The sequence below is a fragment of the Rana temporaria genome, chromosome 2 (genome assembly GCF_905171775.1).
Source record: "Rana temporaria chromosome 2, aRanTem1.1, whole genome shotgun sequence".
NCBI classification, from domain to species: Eukaryota; Metazoa; Chordata; class Amphibia; order Anura; family Ranidae; genus Rana; species Rana temporaria.
This window is the reverse complement of record NC_053490.1, coordinates 15,485,521-15,506,300: the sequence shown is the minus strand read 5'-3', so window position 1 is coordinate 15,506,300 and position 20,780 is coordinate 15,485,521. Positions and strand designations below refer to the sequence as shown.

At 46.9% G+C, this 20,780-nt stretch overlaps 1 protein-coding gene across 1 annotated transcript; it reads left to right on the top strand.

The window, feature by feature from the left end:
• The first annotated feature begins 471 nt into the window (after nucleotides 1-471).
• LOC120928490 (ecto-ADP-ribosyltransferase 5-like) lies at nucleotides 472-19,658 on the top strand. The gene is made up of 5 exons (XM_040339585.1): nucleotides 472-566; nucleotides 5,161-5,233; nucleotides 7,171-7,861; nucleotides 11,691-11,723; nucleotides 19,399-19,658. The coding sequence occupies exons 2-5, from the start codon at nucleotides 5,177-5,179 to the stop codon at nucleotides 19,488-19,490; spliced, it is 873 nt and encodes a 290-aa protein (XP_040195519.1). The 5' UTR covers nucleotides 472-566; nucleotides 5,161-5,176; the 3' UTR covers nucleotides 19,491-19,658.
• Nucleotides 19,659-20,780: the final 1,122 nt, after the last annotated feature.

Here is a 20,780-nt window from a genome sequence, read left to right as displayed (position 1 = left end):
ATTTAGTGTCCCCTTGAGAAGGTTTCCCTTCACCCCTGCCTTGCAAATACAACAGGAAGTTAGAGAAAATCTCTCAAAATTGAGAACAGAACAGGTGCCCACATTGGATGATTCCACCTCACCTCCTGTTTTGGTGACAACTGTGACATTTAGAATTTTCCATTACTTCCTGTCCCAGTGACAGTGACCACCGGGACAAATAGATAGGGCGTTAATGATTAAAAAAAACGTGCTAACCCATCGCTACCCCATCTGAAAACAAAATAAATTTTTGCCTTTAGGTCGATTTTTAATGGTTTGTAAATCGCGTCCCCTTATGGCAGCAGCTAAAAGATTGCATCAAATGAACGGACAATTGTGGTGTCGGAGAATGAGTGCATTGTATCACATTTTTCACATAGCTGAGAGCGGACAGAGACAATCTCCCATTTTACTTAACCTTCATAAAACAATGGAATGTTTGATGGTAACGCTGCTATTATGCATACATTGTATCCAGAATAACGTTTCCCTAGCAGGAAGGATACATTTGTATCTACAGATACAGATCGGAGCACAGGACCCGGGTGAGATATTTATTTGTATTATAATATTGCTGTTTTTATTTGGAATCATTGGAAGGGCTTTAGTGTAATTATAAAGGAGGGGACACATTAAAGCTAAAGTTTTTAAATTGTGCCTTTGCTGGTTCCTCCCTCCCCCTCCTCACCTCACCAAAATTCTGATGACGTTTAAAAAAAAAAAAAACTTTTCTCTTTTCACTACATACCTTATTTTTATACCCAATGACATCCTTACTGGGTTTCTGTGCTTCTATCTGCAATGGTGACAAATCATAGCTGGTGGGAGGGGCCGGATGGACACTGTACGTAGCTTCCTGAAATCATCACAGCCCCCCAGGGATGGACTGGCCATCGGGACTACCGGGAGATTCCCGGTGACCCGATGGCTCAGTGGGCCGGTCGGAGGTCTGCGGCGATCTACCTGTCAATCGCCGACAGCTGGCGCCTGACGGGTAGATCGAGATTTAGCGAGCATGCAGAGTTGCACAGGAAGCGTGTGTAATATGTTCTCTCTCCTGTCACGGCACTCACGCTGCTCCCCAGCGGCCCCTCCTCTCTTCTCGTCCATCCCCATTTGCTTGTGACATCATCTGGGATGGACTAGAAGAGAGGAGGGGCTGCCCGGGGAGCTGAGTGAGTGCCGTGACAGGAGAGAGAACATATTACACACACTTCCTGCGCTACTCTACATGCTGGCTGGTAAACAATGTGCACCATAATGTGCCCTGTGCCCTAATGTGCTATGTGCCCCCGTGCCTCAATGTGGTATGCCTCAATGTGGTGTGCCCTGATGTGCTGTGATGGGCCCTGATGTGATGTGCCCCGTACGCGTTGTGCCCTGATGTGCCCCGTGCCCTGATGTGCTGAGCTCTGTACCCTGATGTGTTGTGCCCTGGGCCGGTTTGGATGAAGTCCAGGGCCACATTTTTGTCCAAGTCCAGCCCTGCAGCCCCCTGTCTCAGTTACTCCTCTCAAGAGCCCTTAGTCCTGATGCAAGCAAAGGGTTTGTTTTTGGGAGGAGTTATGCAAATATCAAAATGCCTTGATGGATGGATGGGTGGATGGATGGGTGGATGGATGGATGTCAGTCTGGAGGAGTGGGCATTTCTAGGCAGGCTGTATTTCCATGCAGACCACGATAGGTAACACCTACACGTGATGCTGAGCCTCCAGAATTGAAATCCAATGAATGAAAGGGGCGAGCCAGGGACAGTCAGGCTGACAAGGAAACGCTAGGTGATGCTGGACTTTACTCCCCAGAATAAGTAACGTTTTTCTGTAATAGGTGTTTGCATACCCCATACTAACTAACTACTATAAGTATAGCTACTAACGATAACACACCATTAGGGGTGAGCTCACAGTTCGGTCTGAACCTAGACTCATACGAATGGCCAAACTTTTGCCTTTTTGAACATTGTGTGTTTGTTTGTTTGTTCTAAAACAAACTGAACATATAGGGGGGTTTGTGGGAAATTTGCGAGATCACAGTGCATTGCTGTATGATGATTGGCCAAAGCATGCACCTGAACTGCATGCTTTGGCCAATCACAGCGCGCTCTGCTGAGAGAGCCATAATAGGCCAAAGGCAGGGTGCCTTTGGCCAATCGTGGCTCAGGGGGACTAAGTCCACACCATTACCAGGTGACCCTGCCCCCTCTGACATCATTGTTAAAGGGGACTTCCAGTTTCCAATAAGCCCCCCACCTGCAGAACCCCACAACCACCAGGCAAGGGTTGTGGGCAGTGGCGATGTGTCCATAGAGGGCGCAGGAGCGTCGCCCCCTCTCGCTCCTGCACCGCCACTAAAAAACAATACACAGATTCATGCATTGCATGAATCTATGCATTGTCGCCGCTGCCCCCTGGTGAGTGCCGGCCATCTGAATAACGGCAGCTGGTTGGCTTTGGAAGTGTCTATCAGAGCCAGCGGCACAGTGGCTGTGTTTGATGGGGCACAGTGGCGGGCAATTGATGGGCACAGTGAGGCTGCAATTGATGGTTTTTGTTTTCGTTTGTTTGCTCCCCCCCCAAAAAATGTTGAGCACCAGCCGCTGATGAGGCCCTTGTCCCCCTTTAGGGGGGTAGCAGGGGAGAAGGGTGAAGTACTATTGGGACTACTTATATGCCCTTTGCATGGGATGCTGTACTCTGGCAAAAGGTATGGGCTCTTCCGCTCAGCTCTCCTTTCCAGTCTATGTTCTCTCTAGTTTTTGTAACAAATCAAAAAATTTGCTATCACTGTTGGGGTGACTAAAGGATTTATATATGTAATTAACTATGCTCAGGAAATGGTTGTTGGGCTTTTGCTGCGTGGACACTTCTTTCTCCTGAGCTCGAGATTGGGATACCCTTTGGAAATGAAAGGAGCATGGTAAGACTACAACTGGGGTCCATGGGCGCAAGACCTGAAGTAGGTATGGGATGGACTACTTGGGGTTTTCTGGTTAGGCCAGGCTGGGAGTCTCCCAGGGTGTACTGTACTCATGTAATGGTATGATCCAGTGAGCACCCTTGGGGGGGAGGGGGGGTTGTCCATGTCCATAGCACCATGGTGGGTCTAAGGAAAGGAACCATCCTATGATTGGGAAGGATGTGGTTAAAGAGTGCATATGCTCCCCAGATGAGAAGGGGTCCTTGTCCCCATGGGATAAGGGGTCCCTGTCCCCAGGTGAGAAGGAGTCCCTGTCCCCAATAGGGTCCCTCCATTGCAGTGTCCTCTGTACCCCCATAGCAGTGTCCTCTGCCTCCCTCCCCCCATAGCAAGTTTCCTGAGCCCCCCAAAGAAGTGTTCTCTGTCCCCTGCACCCCCCCCCCCCCACTGTAGTGTCCTCTGTACCCCCATAGTGTCCTCTGCCCCCTGCACCCCACACACACACAAATACACACTGAGTAGGTATAACTTTCCTACCTTACACAGGTGTACAGCAGAGCAGAGATCAGCATCACAGGGCTGGAACTGCTGAAGTTAACTTTTCATATTAACAGGCTGGTGATTGGTTGATAGAATCGCCCAGCAACCAATCACCTATTGTTTAATGAAAAAAGTTAACTCCAGCGGTTCCCATCCCCATCCAGCCCTGTGATACTGACAGGGCCGTCAGGGGGGTACAGGCATTACACCTGTAAGGGGCCAATGGTCCCCAGGGGCCCGGCTGCCCCCCCTCCTGTTCTTTTTGTTGCATTAAACCTGTAAGGGGCCTGATGGTCCCCAGGGCCCCTTACAGGCCAGGCTGGCCCCCCTCCCGTTTTTTTAATATATATTATTTTTGTATTATTTTTTGCATTACACCTGTAAGGGGCCGATGGTCACATGATGATTACACTTGTTTTTTTTCATCAGCAAACCCCCCCCCCCCCCGGTCTCTGCTCCACGGGGGCCCTGCCTAAAGCTGTGTAAGGGGCCCCAAAATTTGGTATGGCTGCCCTGGATACCGACCACCCGCCGCTGTCCGGTGAAGAGGAGAGCGGCGAAAATGTCCAACCAATGCAGCCTCACATGTGCCATAAATGCAGCCTCACATGTGCCATAAATGCAGCCTCACATGTGCCATAAATGCAGCCTTACCATTGCCATCAGTGCAGCCTGAACGATGCCCATCTGCAGCCTCGGAGGGCAGAATGGGCATGTCTTGTTTACCCTGTGGCCTCTTTAATACAAAGTCCTGCCTCCTATGATAGACAGAACAGTCGTCCAATGGCATCCCAGGAGACGGGACTTCCAATAGAGACGCTGCTGAGTAAACAGGAGATTCTCTTCATGTAATCTGACGGTGCTCGTCCTGCCCCCTCCCTGTCCCCTCCAAGGCAGCGCCAATAAATACAGTATATATCTTTTGTGGCCCTGGGGGTCACAAACAATATATATATCCAAATCCCCAGGGGGGGGGCCATATTAAATCAACAGGTGGGCCGCATTTGGCCCCCGGGCTTGACTTTGGACATGCCTGCCCTAGGCCATCCCCAAACTGTTGCCACAAAGTTGGGAGCATGAAATTGTTCAAAATGTCTCGGTATGCCGACACCTTAAGAATTCCCTTCAATATAACTAAGGGGCCAAGCCCAACCCCTGAAGAACAACCCCACACCTTGATCACCAAATGATTTGGACCAGTGCACAAAGCAAGGTCCATAAAGACATGGATGCGCAAATTTGGGGTGGAGGAATTTGACTGTCCTGACCTCAACCCGATAGAACACCTTTGGAATAAATTAGAGTGGAGATTGCGAGCCAGGCCTTCCCATCCACATGAGTGCCTGACCTCACAAATGTGCTTCTGGAAGAATGGTCAAACATTCCCATAGACACACTCCTAAACCTTGTGGACGGCCTTCCCAGAAGAGTTGAAGCTGTTATAGCTGCAAAGGGCGGGGCCAACTCAATATTGAACCCTACGGACTAAGACTGGGATGCCATTTAATTTCATGTGCGTGTAAAGGCAGGTGTCCCAATACTTTTGGTAATATAGTGTGTGTATCTTCTCATTCCCCTATTAGTGGATCATTGTATGACCCGGCTTTGTCTCTAATCTGTGTCTACTGACTCCAATTGTAGATGGAGAAATAAAAAGGGTATTCTAATTTATTTACTTCTCAGGGGCGACCTCGCCATCATGATATTGAAATATCTGGAAGTACTACGTACCCTACAATTACTATTATCAGTGCAGGTAACAGTCTATTACATCTATCTATCTATCTATCTATCTATCTATGTCTCTATCTATCTATCTATCTATCTATCTATCTATCTATCTATCTATGTCTCTATCTATCTATCTATCTATCTGTCTGTCTGTCTGTCTGTCTGTCTATCTATCTGTCTGTCTATCTATCTGTCTGTCTGTCTGTCTGTCTATCTATCTATCTATCTATCTATCTATCTATCTATCTATCTATCTATCTATGTCTCTATCTATCTATCTATGTCTCTATCTATCTATCTATCTATCTATCTATGTCTCTATCTATCTATCTATCTATCTATCTATCTATCTATCTATCTATCTATCTATCTGTCTGTCTATCTATCTGTCTGTCTATCTGTCTGTCTATCTGTCTGTCTATCTGTCTGTCTATCTATCTGTCTATCTATATATCTATCTATCTATCTATCTATCTGTCTATCTATCTGTCTATCTATCTATCTATCTCTCTCTATCTATCTCTCTCTCTATCTATCTCTCTCTCTATCTATCTCTCTATCTAGTTAACTCTAGTCTTCTAAAGTGATCTCTCTAGTGATCTCTCTATTTAAATATTGTTTTTTATTTTTTATTTGAAAGGCTGTGTTAGAATTACAAATATGTTAAAGTAACCCAATACAAGCCTACATGAGTATACAGGAAGGAACAGTATCATTTCTCCTCTATACTCCCCTTGTCAACATGCATTTTTTCCTATGTATTCCTTACACTAAATTCTGATATGATCACTAACATCCAGTCAAAATTCAGAAAAGTTACCACATGACTTCAGAAAAGGAGTGGGGGGGTGGGAATTTAAAAATAATGCCTGTCTCCAGGCTAGTGCATGAGATATGTAAATAACCTGTCACTCACAGCAAGGGGGCGGAACGGACTAAAGTTTTTCTCTGTAAGTCCGTTTTATTTCACTGAACAATGAAAGAGGATTGCTCAGAGCTGGGTTAACTCTGTGTGGCAAGACTGGGCACAGATGATAGGAAATCTTATACTCTACATTGTGACATCAAAGAAAATAAATACAAATTTTTGGGTTTACATCCAGCGCAGGTTCACCCTAAAAAACATCTATATACCATTACATCCAGCATACTTCCGACATCTACAGTATGCTGTTTTTTTTTTGCCGTACATACCGTTTTATTGTTATTTTCCCCCCGGCTTCCGGGTTCTGGCTCCCGCGGGAGTGGGCGTTCCTATTCAGAGGTTAGATGATTGACGTCTGGTGAAAAACTTGGCGCATAAGGCGCGTCACAAGTTTTCCGTAAGTAGCCGAACTATATGGCGCCTGCGCAGTCAGCTCTACACGGCGGGCGCAGGCGCCGTATAGCGGCGTATAGAGCCGACTCGCAGGTCGGCTACTTACAGAAAACTGGTGACGCGCCTTATGCGCCAGGGGAAGTTTTTCACCAGACGTCAATCATCTAACCTCTGAATAGGAAAGCCCACTCCCGCGGGAGCCAGAACCCGGAAGCCGGGGGGAAAATAACAATAAAATGGTATGTACGGCAACAAAAAAAAAACTAGCATACTGTAGATGTCGGAAGTATGCTGGATGTAATGGTATATAATTGTTTTAGGGTGAACCTCCGCTTTAATGCTAATACTCTAGGGTTGATTTACTAAAGGCAAATAGATTGAGCACTTAGCAAGTGCAGCTACTCCAGAGCTTAGTAAATGAGGGGAAACTCTGCTGACTGCCTTCATCCAATTGTGTGCAACAAATGTGGTGTTGTTTTTATTGTATTTATTTTTTCCTTGCATGTGATTGGGTATTCTTTGCAAAGTGAAGCTTCACCCCATTCACTAAGCTCTGGAGCAGCTGCCCCTGCGGAATGCAGTCTATTTGCCTTTAGTAACTCCACCCCTTTGCACTAGTCTGTCTCTGATTTTGTCTTTTGCAGATTGTTTGCCAGGCCGTGGATCTCACCATGATGAGCAACGCCTTCGATGATCAGTACCTCGGCTGTGCGCGGCAGATGGAGCGGGAAATGGCGAAGGTTCTGGAGCAGGAGAAGAAATACAAGCCGTTGGCCATAATGTGGTACTTGGCAGAGCAGAGGTGGGCGATCGTAAAACAATCCAACGTTTTCCCACCCGACTTCAAGGACGAGTATGGGATATCACTCATCGTGTACACCAGGGAGAGCCCCTTCCCCATCTACCAACAGCTGAACCGCAACGTGTCCATCGCAGGCCGATCGCGGCAGCACTACATGGACCGATTCCATTTCAAGGCCATTCATTTCTACCTCACCAGGGCGCTGCAAGTGCTCGGAGGCGGCTGTGATGATGGCTCGCAGGCCTACCGGGGATCTTGGATGAAGTACAAGAACGTGTCATTGGAACTGCGGTTCGGGCAATTCGCATCGTCATCTCTGAACCGAAAGACCGCCCAGAGGTTTGGTGTCAACACCATGTTCACCATATTCACCTGTTTTGGGGTAAAAGTAGAGGCGTTCTCTGACTTTATGGAAGAGGAGGTTCTGATTCCGGTGGCGGAGACGTTCCACGCTATAAAAAACTCAGAAACGCTGTATGTCCTGAGAAGCAGCGGGCAGCAGTGCAGCTACTACAACTGTGCGTACCTAGGAGGTGAGCAGAGCCGGGGTGTCACTTCACTGTCCTGATGTGTCAACCACTACTTCCCATTACTATGGTGGACCTGGACCTATTGCTCCCTACTTTAGTGGTATACTAGCCCTATATACCACTACTTCCCATTACTATGGTGGACCCAGTCTTATTGCTCCCTACTTTAGTGGTATACTAGCCCTATAAACCACTACTTCCCATTACTATGGTGGACCCAGTCTTATTGCTCCCTACTTTAGTGGTATATTAGCCCTATATACCACTACTTCCCATTACTATGGTGGACTTGGACCTATTGCTCCCTACTTTAGTGGTATACTAGCCCTATATACCACTACTTCCCATTACTATGGTGGACCCAGTCTTATTGTTCCCTACTTTAGTGGTATACTAGCCCTATATACCACTACTTCCCATTACTATGGCGGACCCAGTCTTATTGCTCCCTACTTTAGTGGTATACTAGCCCTATATACCACTACTTCCCATTACTATGGTGGACCCAGTCTTATTGTTCCCTACTTTAGTGGTATACTAGCCCTATATACCACTACTTCCCATTACTATGGTGGACCCAGTCTTATTGCTCCATACTTTAGTGGTATATTAGCCCTATATACCACTACTTCCCATTACTATGGTGGACCCAGTCTTATTGTTCCCTACTTTAGTGGTATACTAGCCCTATATACCACTACTTCCCATTACTATGGTGGACCCAGTCTTATTGCTCCCTACTTTAGTGGTATACTAGCCCTATATACCACGACTTTCTATTACTATGGTGGACTCAGTCTTATTGCTCCCTACTTTAGTGGTATACTAGCCTTATATACCACTACTTCCCATTACTATGGTGGACTCAGTCTTATTGCTCCCTACTTTACTGGTACTAGGCCTGTATGCCACTACTTCCCATTACTATGGTGGACCACTTCTTATTGCTCTTTACTTTAGTGGTATACTAGTCCTATATACCACTAATTCCCATTACTATGGTGGTCCCAGTCTTATTGCCCCTACTTTACTGGTAATAGCCCTATATACCACTCCTTCCCATTACTATGGTGGACTCAGTCTTATTGCTCCCTACTTTACCGGTACCAGGCCTGTATGCCACTACTTCCCATTACTATGGTGGACCACTTCTTATTGCGCTTTACTTTAGTGGTATACTAGTCCTATATACCACTAATTCCCATTACTATGGTGGTCCCAGTCTTATTGCGCCCTACTTTACTGGTAATAGCCCTATATGCCACTACTCCCATTATTATGGGTGTTCCAGTACCATTGCTCCTCATTTTAGCGATACTAGCCCTATACCCCTACTTCCTATTACTATGGTGGACCCAGTCTTATTTTTCCCTACTTTACTGGGAATTGCCCTATATACAGGCCTGGATTTACTCCCTTTGCCACCCCAAGGCTGGGTCCTTCAATGCCCCCCCCCCCCCCCCCCCACACACACACACCATCACATAGGGGGCTTCTGAGCCCCCCCCCCATGTGATAGAAATGAGGTAAACAATTCAACATGTAAACAGTCAGACGGAGTTCTAAGTACTGTATTTCACTATAGAACCTTTACTGTAATAAATAAGTGTAGAATGTAAAACTCTGGGGGGTGTACAAAGATGTCCGCTTGTCCCCTTCTCACTGTATCCTTAAGGTGGAGGAGTGCGGAGTGTAGCAAGATGGCGGTGATTCGTCACATTCGGCTACCCATCACGGTTTTAGTCTGCTGTTTTGTCATAAAAGTGTTGGAACGCATATGTCGGCGGCGCGAATGCGCAGTGCAAAATTTTTCAGCGGAACGTCACTTTCCGGAGAAAACTGTGATGGGTAGCCATATGTGACGAGACAAAGGGCGGATGCTTTTCTCAATACAGACCGGCCAGGACGACAGAATTTTTTCACCCCCCTGTTGCCGCAGTGGCGGCCCTGCACCCACTGAGTCCACCATAGTAATGGGAAATAGTGGTATATAGGGCTAGTATACCACTAAAGTAAGGAGCAATAAGACTGGGTCCACCATAGTCAGGAATCCGGCCCTGCTTATATACCACTACTTCCCATTACCATGGTGGTTCCAGTCTCATGGCTCCTTATTTTAGTGGTACTAGCCCTACACCCTACATACCACTACTTCCCATTACTATGTTGTTCCATACCCATTGGGCCAGATCCACAAAGAGCCGACGTAACGTAAAAATTCCCATTTAAGTTACACTGCCTTAAAATTTCTACCTAAGTGCCCGATCCACAAAGCACTTACCTAGAAATTTTCGGCTGTGTAACTTAAATTCCGCCGGCGCAAGGCGTTCCTCTTCAAATGGGGGCGATTCCCATTTAAATTAGGCGCGCTCCCGCGCCGGCCGTACTGCGCATGCTCGTGACATCATTTTCCCGACGTGCATAGCGCGAAATTACGTTACGCCGAGCTTTGTGGATCGCGCTGGGTCAATAAAGTTGCGTCGGGAAAAAAAAAAGATACGGCGAAAAAAAAAAAATTTAAAACAAAAAAAAAAAAACGCGTCGCTGGACAGAAGGGTCTGCTTTTACATGGTGTAAGCAGTTTACACTTTGTAAAAGCAGCCCTAGTTTTACGATTGCAAACTAAAACTTACGGAGAAAAAAACGAAGCTGAAAAGCTTTGTGGATCTCCGTAAGTGCTAATTTGCATACCCGAGGCGGCATTTTGACGCGAAATGCCCCCAGCGGCGGCTGCGGTACTGCATCCTAAGATCCGGCAGTGTAAGTCCCTTACACATGTCGGATCTTCTGTCTAACTATGGGAAACTGATTCTGTGGATCAGTTCCAAATATAGAAACAGGGATACAACGTTTTTTTTTTTTTTTTTTATGTCCCTTTTGAGGATATGGCCCCCTGTTCCTTACTTTAGTGGTACTAGCCCTATATACCACTACTTCCCATTACTATGGTGTTCAAGTCCCATTGCTCCTTACTTTAGTTATACTAGCCCTATATGCCACTACTTCCCATTACTTCAGTGGTTCCAGTCCCATTGCTCCTTATTTTAGTGGTACTAACTCTACTGTATATACCACTACTTCCCATTACTATGGTGCGCACAGTCTTACTGCTCCCTACTTTATTAGTACTAGCCCCGTATGCCACTACTTCCAATTGTTATGGTGGTCCCAGTTCCATTGCTCCCTACTTTAGTGGTACAAGCTCTACTGCTTCCCATTCTCATTGCTCTATACTTTAGTAGTACTAGCCCCCTTAACGTCACTATTTCTCATTACTATGGTGGTCCCAGTCCCATTGCTCTCCACTTTAGTGGTGCTAGCAGCCCTATATGCCTCTACTTTACAAGACCATGGTGGTCTGGCAATCTTCCCAGCTCACCTCATGTCCGTGAGTCTGCGCATTCAATCGCATTCGACACCCTCCCGCCCTTCTCTTTTTCAGGGCACTTCTCAGCATATCCTTCTTCAATTAACTACCCATTACTTACCCTCGGTATGCCCCTTTTCTTGGCATACTGACCAGACCACCAAGGCACACTTCAGGTCTATTTATGTTGTAAGTCTTGTTGCGTGTTTATGTGATCCAAATCACTCTCGGTCTGAGGGTGACGACCATAAATATATATATATATATATATAAAATGTTTTGGGGGTACTGAGTAATTTTCAAGGAAAAAATACAGATTTTTAGTTGCAAACAACAAATGTCAGAAAAAGGCACGGTCCTTATTTAGCTGTTTGCCTGGAATTCAGATTTACATTTTATTCAGTCAACAAAGACATGACTACCCTGTTGAACCTTTTTGAATCACGTTTTTTTTTCTTTCCGCAGGTGAAAAAAGAAAAAAGCCGATTTGTAACTCAGGTAAGAGAGAGGGAGGGGCGAGGGGTGCAAATACAAAATTGTCATGGCCCCCTGACAAACTTTCTTTCTGATGCCGCATACACACGACTGTTTTTCGGGTTGTAAAAAATTACGTTTTTAATGGTCTAGAAAAAAACTAAGTTTTTTTCAACCCGATTATTGTTAAACCGGCCTTGCCTACACACGATCATGAAAAAAAAATGCTCCAGCAAAGCGCGGTGACGTACAAGTACAACGGCACTATAAAGCGGATGGCGCCACCCTTGGGGCTGCTTTTGCTGATTGCGTGTTAGTAAAAGACGATTCACGCTTTTCAGTCTGTTACAGCGTGATGAATGTGATGAATGTGCTATCTCCATTACGAACGGTAGTTTTACCAGAACGAGCGCTCCCATCTCATAACTTGCTTCTGAGCATGCACGTTTTTTTCACGTTGTTAAAGCCCACTCACGACCATTTTTTCCGACGTGAAAAATTAGAGCATGTTCGAAATTTTTAATGCCCATTTTTAACGTCGTGAAAAATGCTCTGGAGCCCACACACGATCGTTTTTAACGACATTAAAAAAAAATACGTCATTTTTTACAACCCGAAAAACCCAGAACAATTTTTACATTTCTGCTATGGGCAGTTTAATCCAAAACTACTTTATTTAGGGCCAAAACATGCTTTCTTTTATTGTCTTGCAAAAAAAAAAAAAAAGATTTTGTTTTTTATTTATTTTTATGCAATTCATAGACAAAAAATCTAACAAAATTAAAAGCAAACATTTATATTTAAAAAAAAAAAAAAAAGAGGGAAAACAGAATTTATAAAAAAAATTATTTTTTTTATGCTAAATAATACAATTATATACAAGGGTATGTCAGTAAAGCGGAGGTCCGGTGTTTAACCACTTAACCCCCGGACCATATTGCTGGTCAAAGACCAGAGCACTTTTTGCGAATCAGCACTGCGTCGCTTTAACTGACAATTGCGAGGTCGTGCGACGTGGCTCCCAAACAAAATTGGCGTCCTTTTTTCCCCACAAATAGAGTTTTCTTTTGGTGGTATTTGATCACCTCTGCGGTTTTTAGTTTTTGCGCTATAAACAAAAATAGAGCGACAATTTGGAAAAAAATTTATATTTTTTACGTTTTGCTATAATAAATATCCCCCCAAACATATATAAAAAAACATTTCCTGACGCATTCATGGCAGCACACACTGGGTTGTGACTCCGCCCCCACAACCTGACAGGATTGGTTAGCTATAAATTTGAAGGGAGACGCCCCGCACCATTCTCTTTTTTATCCTCACCTGACAGATTGGACGAACAAGCAAGAAGCATGCCTCTTACCGCAGATCGCCCCAGCAGGTTCAGCCTCTCCTGTTTGGAAGTCCCTCCTGTACAGTCTCTAAATGAGCTTTATGGTGGGAACCCCCGTTCTGATGGTCTCAGGGGCTCTGGAATTATACTGGCATCTGTAGCAAGCTTTAAAGAAGCTTCAAATTTCGCTCTGTCTTTCCTTCCAGTGCAGTGTGTGCTTCCACAAAGGTATTTGTATCATTACATTTGCCACCTAAGGTTAGTCCGTTTTGTACCTTTGCCTGCCTGTTGTTTTTTTCTCAGCTCTGCTGAGCCCTGTGGTTCCTCTGACACCCCATACTCTCGGGGTCACCGCTGCGTACCCCTCAGCGCTCTGCGCATGCACGCAGCTCAGTGATGATGCCGCCGGTCTCCTCTGCCCTCTTTCAAATGGCGGCGCCGGTAAAAAAAAAAAAAAAAAAGAAAAAAAAGAAGAGGAAACCGTCCTGTCGCTCTGTAGTTCTGGCTGCAGTCCTGCTGCTCTGCTCTATTCAGAGTGAAGATTGCACCAGGTGTGTGCAGGCTCATCCCAGTTCAGCCTGGGCCAATTGATTACACAAAAAAAAAAAAAAAAAAGAAATAGGAACAAATAGGATAGAAGATATAATACATTTATATATAAATTTATAACATATTATAGGAGAAAGTATATCCATAATTAATATAATCCAAAAAATAAAAAATAAAATAAGGATAGATATATGTATATACAATTATTATATTTAATAAATAGAAATGTTGGGGGGGGGACATATTGTAATGTTTTCCCTTCTCTCTTTTTTCCCACCTTTCCGGGCTGTCTCCCTGCTATCCTCATGGGGGCCACTGCCCTCGCAGACCACCATCAGCTGACCAGGTATAGAGGCCGTCCAGAAGGTGGTAAGTAGAGAAGAGACAAAAAAGAGAGCTTGGCCACTGACGCTACAGTTTTGGTAGCCCTATCGGGTCAAAAGACGCAAGTTTGCGGCACAGAGGGAGATTCTAGCCATGCTTCCAGCAGAAGGCGCAAGAAGTCACTCAAGGTTACCCTCTTGCTTTCTTCAATCAAGGCATAGCCGCTCGCGTCACAGCCACTCCTGTCATAGTCGGTCCCACCGCAGACGATTACCTTCATCCCAGATGGAGCTATCTTACCCGCACCACAGCAAATGTTTGCCAAATATGCGGGGCGCCAGCCTTGCCAGGGGAATTGGCCTGCCGCTCGTGCTTCATTGAAGTAACCAAGGATTCGGAGGCCAGAGTATATACTGAGCTCCTAGGAGAATCGCACAGGGATCAATTGTGGGCGATCCTTCCCCAAGCACATCGCCCAGCACCCGGCCGTTACGCCAGGCTGCAAAAACCCTCTCTAAGACTGAGGAGTGTGAGCAGGCGTCGGACTGTCTCTTCTTTAGTTGAACCATTTGCCCATTCAGTCGAGGAAGCGATCGGCTGGGAAGGGGTTATGGCAGAACCTCTGAAGGTTCAGAAATATTTCCTGGTGCTGGAAAGGGGGTCCTGAATCATTTCCCTTCATCAAAGAGCTGGAAAACCTCATAAAGGATGAGTGGGGGAGATCGCATAAGCGGCCCAGTATGAGCAACAAGTTTGCAGATTGTACCCCTTGTGGGAGTCTAGGATCAATTCTTTGATCAATGCAACTACGGTTGATTCATCTTTAATGCGACTCGCTAGAGACGTTTCTCTACCGATTGAAGATGCAGTTACTATCCGGGACGTTCTTGATCGTGAAATCAATATAGAACTGAAGGAAGCCTGCTCCACGACAGGAGACGCTAGTAGGCCGGCTATCACCACGGCGGCAGTAGCTAAAACTATCGCTGCATGGGCGGCTAATGTTGAGAATTCCATTCTAGAAGGAGCCGACCAGGGGAAGATATTCTCCTCCCTGCAGGGAAATTAAGTTGGCTTACGGCTCCTGAGGGGGCGACTTCATGACTGGGAAGAGCCTTATGGCTGAGACCCTGGATAGCGGAGACAGCATTAAAATCTACTGGTGCAAAACTCCATATGGCGGCTCAAGTGTATTTGGCACAAAGATGGACTTGGCCATCTCCAAGGTTAACGGGGGAAAATCCGGGCTGATTCCCTCCGATAGGAGACCAGAGCCCCAGAAGGGCCCCGCTTACAGACGCGATCTTCCTGTCAAGTACAGGGATGCTAGATCCTACCGTCCCGGCAGGAAATTTAGGAGGGACTGGAAGACTCGACCCTCCTTCATGTATTTACAGTAAGCCAAGGCTATCACAGCCGGGAAACAGCAGAAGTCCTTTTTGAGGGTCCGTCTGCCCACCCAGCTCAGGTGGGCACCAGACTCAAGAGATTCGCTCGGATATGGGCAACTCGTATAACAGATTCATGGACACTATCCTCTATCAAGACCGGTCACAATTGGAAATTCATGGGCACATTGCCAGGGAACACATTCCAGACTACCAAGTACCTCCACACCAGAAAGGGAGGGGGTTTTATTCCCCTTTATTTCTGGTACAAAAAAAAAAAAACAGGGGATCTACGTCCAGTCCTGGACCTAAAGAGGTTCAACAGACGATCAAAATAGAGGCCCTCAGATTGGAAAAGCCTTCAGTCCATTTTGTTGACAGTGGACGTGGGAGACTGGATGCTATCTCCTAGATTTTTCGGACGTTTACCTTCACGTCCCGATCATCCCGCCTTCCAGAGGTCCCTTCGGTTCTCAATCTATCAATCTCATTTCCAATTTTGGTGCCCCCCATTCGGCATCGCGTCAGCACCCAGAGCATTCAGCAAGTCAGGGTGTTCCTAGGGGCAGAATAATATACCAGGTTGTACCAGGTGCAACTCCCTCAAGAGAGGCTGAAGCCCTTACTCCAGAAGATACAGAATCTGCTATCATCCAGACGTCTAACTGTCAGAGCCTGCCTCAGTACCCGGGGGTCCATGTCAGCATCCATACCCTTGATACAGTGGCCCCTGTGGCACATGCGAGTCTTACAGAACTCCTTTCTCAGGCAGTGGAATGGAACGTCAATACTCCAAACCATTCACATCCCGAACTGGGTAAAGCAATTAGTATGGTGGTGGACACACCCGTCCAACCTCAGGGAGTCCATTCCAATAGTTCCCCCAAGTCCAGAAGTAGTAACATCGGACGCCAGCCAGGGGGGATGGGGTCCACACTATCTAGACCAAGTAGCCCAAGGACAGTGGCACTTTCGGGCTCAGGGCATAGTGTCAAATATTTTAGAGCTCAGAGCAGCCTTTCAGGCTCTCCTGGCCGTTGCGCCTCTTCTAGAGGGGAAGAGTGTCCTGATCAGGATGGACAACAAGTAGCGGTGTCATGTATCCAGATACAGGGGGGCATCAGGAGTCGCACGCTTCAAGAGGAAGTTTGCCCATATTGGAAAGGGCACAAGTGCACCTGTTAGATCTATGGGCAGTGTACGTCCCGGCAACACAGAATTCGTTGGCCAACTACCTAAGCCGAGAGACACTTTCAAACAACGAATGGTCCCTGAACCAACAGGTATTCTCCATTCTTACGAAAACTTGTGGAATACCAGAAGTCAACCTAGCGGCCACGCCAAAGAACTCCAAGTGTCAGAGGTTCCTGTCCAGAGCCCACTTTCCATCAGCCGAAGGGACAAACTGCCTAGCTCTTCCATGGAGCTTCGAGCTGGGGTACATTTTTCTTCCAACTTCTCGGATTACAAGATTCCTGTCCCGACTTCGGAGGTCCTCAGCCACGGTTATTGTACTAATACCGTTCCGACCGAGGAGGCCATGGTTTACGACCCTGCTACAATAGGTACGCGGCCTCCAATACATCTTCCAGTAACCTGGGATCTCATACATCAGAGGCAATTCTTCCATCCAGCCCAGAGAAGCTGCATTTGCCAGCTTGGAAGTTGAGAGGGCTAGGTTAGGGGAACTAGGATACTCTCAGGAGGTAATATCAACCTTATTACAAGCTCTAAGGAGCTCCACTGATGTCACCTATACTAGGATCTGGGAGAGGTTCGTGTCGTCGCAGCAAAGAGATTGGAATCCCATCTCAAATTCTTGAATTTCTTCAGTCAGGGCTTAACAAGGGCCCGGGCCCGGGTACCCTGAAGGTGCAAGTATCCGCCCTTTCAGCCATGACGGGTACTAGATGGGCTCTTCATCATCCGGTCACTCTGTTCCTCAGGGCCTGCGTAAGATCAGACCACCTAGGAGGCCAGCCTTTCCAACAGGGGATCTCTGTGTAGTACTCGAGGCCCTGTCCAATTCACCCTTTTCTTCATTCAACTTAGTCTCACCGTGGAACCTAGCTCTGAAGATGGCTTCCCGTATTGCGATCACCTCAGCTAAGAGGACGTCGGAGATACAAGCACTTATGGCTACGGAACCCCTATTTAGTGTTCTCCCCTGACAGAGTGGTTCTGAAGCCCTCAGACCATTTTTATCCAAGGGTAACTTCCTCCTTTAATTATAACCAGGACATCGTCCTTCCATCTTTTACTAATGAGAGGGGCGAGTCCCATGCCTAGGATGTCAAACCTACCATCTCCAGTTACTTCACAGCTACATCTCAGGAAGACGGATTATGTCTTAATTATCCCACACGGGAGCAGACGAGGTCAGCCAGCTACCTCCCGTACCATTACCTCTTGGTTGTTAGTGCTATCGCGGAGACCTATTCCATCCAGCAACTTACGACTCCTAAAGAGCATTAGGGCTCATTCGACAGGGGCAGTGGCCACTTCTTGGGCAGCATTTTGCGGGATTTCACCGGAAACCATAGGCAGAGCAGCAACTTGGTCTTCCCAACACATCTTAATTTCTCACTACAGAGTGGATTCTGCTCTCCTGGCTACCGTCGACTTTGGCAGATCTGTTCTTAGAGCCAATTCCTCAGCGCTATAGAGAATAAATATTACTGTTTTCTTGCACCCTCCCGACTGGCGAGTTATTTCCCAGTGTGTGCTGCCATGAATGCGTCAGGAAAACGGAAAATTGTATACTCACCTTTCCGTAATTTTCCTTTCCTGACGCATCTTCATGGCAGCACACAGATGCCCGCCCTGCTGTTTTATGATGATATATACAGAGAATGGTGCGGGGCGTCTCCCCTTCAAATTTATAGCTAACCAATCCTGTCAGGTTGTGGGGGCGGAGTCACAACCCAGTGTGTGCTGCCATGAAGATGCGTCAGGAAAGGAAAATTACGGAAAGGTGAGTATACAATTTTCCGTTTTTTTTTCCTTAGTTTAGGCCGATACGTATTCTTCTAGATATTTTTCGTAAAAAAAAAAAAAAAATCGCAATAAGCGTTTATTGATTGGTTTGCGCAAAAGTTATAGCATTTACAAAATAGGGGGTATTTTTATGGCATTTTTATTCATTTTTTTTTTTACTAGTAATGGCGGCGAACAGCAATTTTTTTTTCAGTACTGCGACATTATGGCGGACACTTCGGACACTTTTGACAAATTTTTGGGACCATTGTCATTTTTATAGTGATCAGTGCTATAAAAATGCATTGGATTACTATAAAAATGCCACTGGCAGGGAAGGGGTTAACACTAGGGGGCGGGGAAGAGGTTAAGTATGTTCCCTGGGTGTGTTCTAACTGTAGGGGGGGTGGGACTGACATTGTATGAACAGAAGATCAGCATTTCTCTCCCTGACAGGACCGGGAGCTGTGTGTTTACACACACAGCTCCTAGTCCTCGATCTCTAACGAGCAATCGCGCGTGCCCGGCGGAGATCCTGCCCGCCGGGCACACGCACAGGAGTCGGGGGCAAGCGGCCCCTAGTGGCCAGCGCGAGAGCTGACGTATAGCTACGGGCTCTCGCGCAGGGGAGCCGACCTCGTCGGCAAGCAGTTAAAAAATAAAAAAATAAAAGTCAACAGCTACTACAAACACTGTAGCTGCTGACTTTTAATAAGGACACTTACCTGTCCAGGGTGCCCACGATGTCGGTAGCCGAAGCCGAGCAATCGCTCAGGTCTCGGCTGCCCCGCCGTCATCCTCAGTGGGGGAATCAGGAAGTGAAGCGTTGCAGCTTCACTTCCCGGTTCCCTACTGCGCATGCGCGAGTCGTGCGGCGCTATGTGAATGGGCGGATGTCTCCTGGGACACACACAAGGTCCCAGGAGACACCGCTCCCGAACAAAGATGGCACAGTCCTTCTGGAGAGAAAAGCCTATGAAGACATTGTCAGAGGAAGTACTGAGATGTCTTTGAATAAATACCTGGAAGTGACATTTTTTAGCAAGCTTGTACTTAACATGAATATTGTGTGATGATAGGCCCAACACCTGTGTATCATATCTAATATTAATTACATTTATTTTTTCAGCTGCGGGACTCTTGTACACTGACCACAGAATTCTGCCAATCCTTCCGGCACTGACCCTGGCCCTGAGCATCCTATTGGTCAGTTCCTCCTGAGGTCACGAGACAATATGGAATCCCACCATGGGACCAACTATGCCCACCATATACAGGGCCCGGCACCAGGCTCTGCTGTTAAATTACTTGTGTTACCTACTGGGTTGTTTTTTTATATATATATGACTAATGTTGGGGCTTATTTACATCAGGACCAGGGGCGACCCGTCCATTAGGGGTGCACGGGGGCCACCCCCCAGCCATGCGTCCGCCCCCCTGATCTATTTGCAGGGCGCTGGACACATGGATTCCAATGGAGGGGGTGTTGTTTTTTAAGGCTTTTTTGAGGCTCTAATAGACTTCAAAAAGGGGTGCACTCCGAACACACCCACTTGTGTAACCATAGCGAATGAATATGCCACACAGCTACACGTTTGCCACACTGATCCTCCTCCTGGCCAATCAGGAAGTGGGTCTTGAGACCCATCACCCGATTGGCTGAAAGTACAGGCAATCCTATTGGACGCCTAGGAGGAGGAGAGAGGAGATGCATGGTGGAAGCCGCCGTGATAAAGGAGAGAACAAAAGAGCCGCCGCCCGTAGGAGCCCGCAAACTGCCTGCTGCCTGCCGCAGGTAGGAGCCTGCAACCCGCCACCCATAAGAGCCTGCAAGCCACCGGCCGCAAGAGCCTGCAACCTGCCGCCCTTAAGAGTCGTCAACCTACCGCCCGTAAGAGCCTGCAAGCCACCGCCCGCAAGAGCCTGCAACCTGCCGCCCTTAAGAGTCCTCAACCTACCGCCCGTAAGAGCCTGCAAGCCACCGCCCGCAAGAGCCTGCAACCTGCCGCCCTTAAGAGTCCTCAACCTACCGCCCGAGAGAGCCTGCAAGCCGCCGCACATAAGAGCCTGCAACCTGCGGCCCTTAAGAGTCCTCAACCTACTGCCCGAGAGAGCCTGCAACCGGCCGCCCGTAAGAGCCTGCAAGCCGCCGCACGTAAAGTCTGCAACCTGCCGCCTGTAAGAGCCCGCATCCCGCCCGCTGCCTGGTGTAGGGGGGGTGGTGTGGTTGTTTGCTCCCCCCCCCAAAAAAAAGCTCCACAATAAAATGACACAAACATTTGGATTCTGGTACAAAGCAAAGCTATTTATGAATGATATTAAAGGGCAACTCCACTTTTGTGGGGAAAACAAATAGCAAATAAAGAAAAAATAATATAGTGTATACAATACAAGTCATATTGTAATTAAATGTTATTAAAAATTACCTTTCCTTTTCAATTTGCACCCGCTGTAATTTTCTATAAATGCAACATGGCTACCTGGAGTCGTTCTGTACACAGAGTGTGTGCT

Bases quoted from the DNA above. Each gene is read 5' to 3' on its own strand.
- LOC120928490 (XM_040339585.1), top strand. From the start codon at position 5,177: ATGATATTGAAATATCTGGAAGTACTACGTACCCTACAATTACTATTA. The intron at 5,234-7,170 runs GTAACAGTCTAT...TGTCTTTTGCAG, and splicing joins AATTACTATTATCAGTGCAG to ATTGTTTGCCAGGCCGTGGA. The intron at 11,724-19,398 runs GTAAGAGAGAGG...TTATTTTTTCAG, and splicing joins AAAGCCGATTTGTAACTCAG to CTGCGGGACTCTTGTACACT.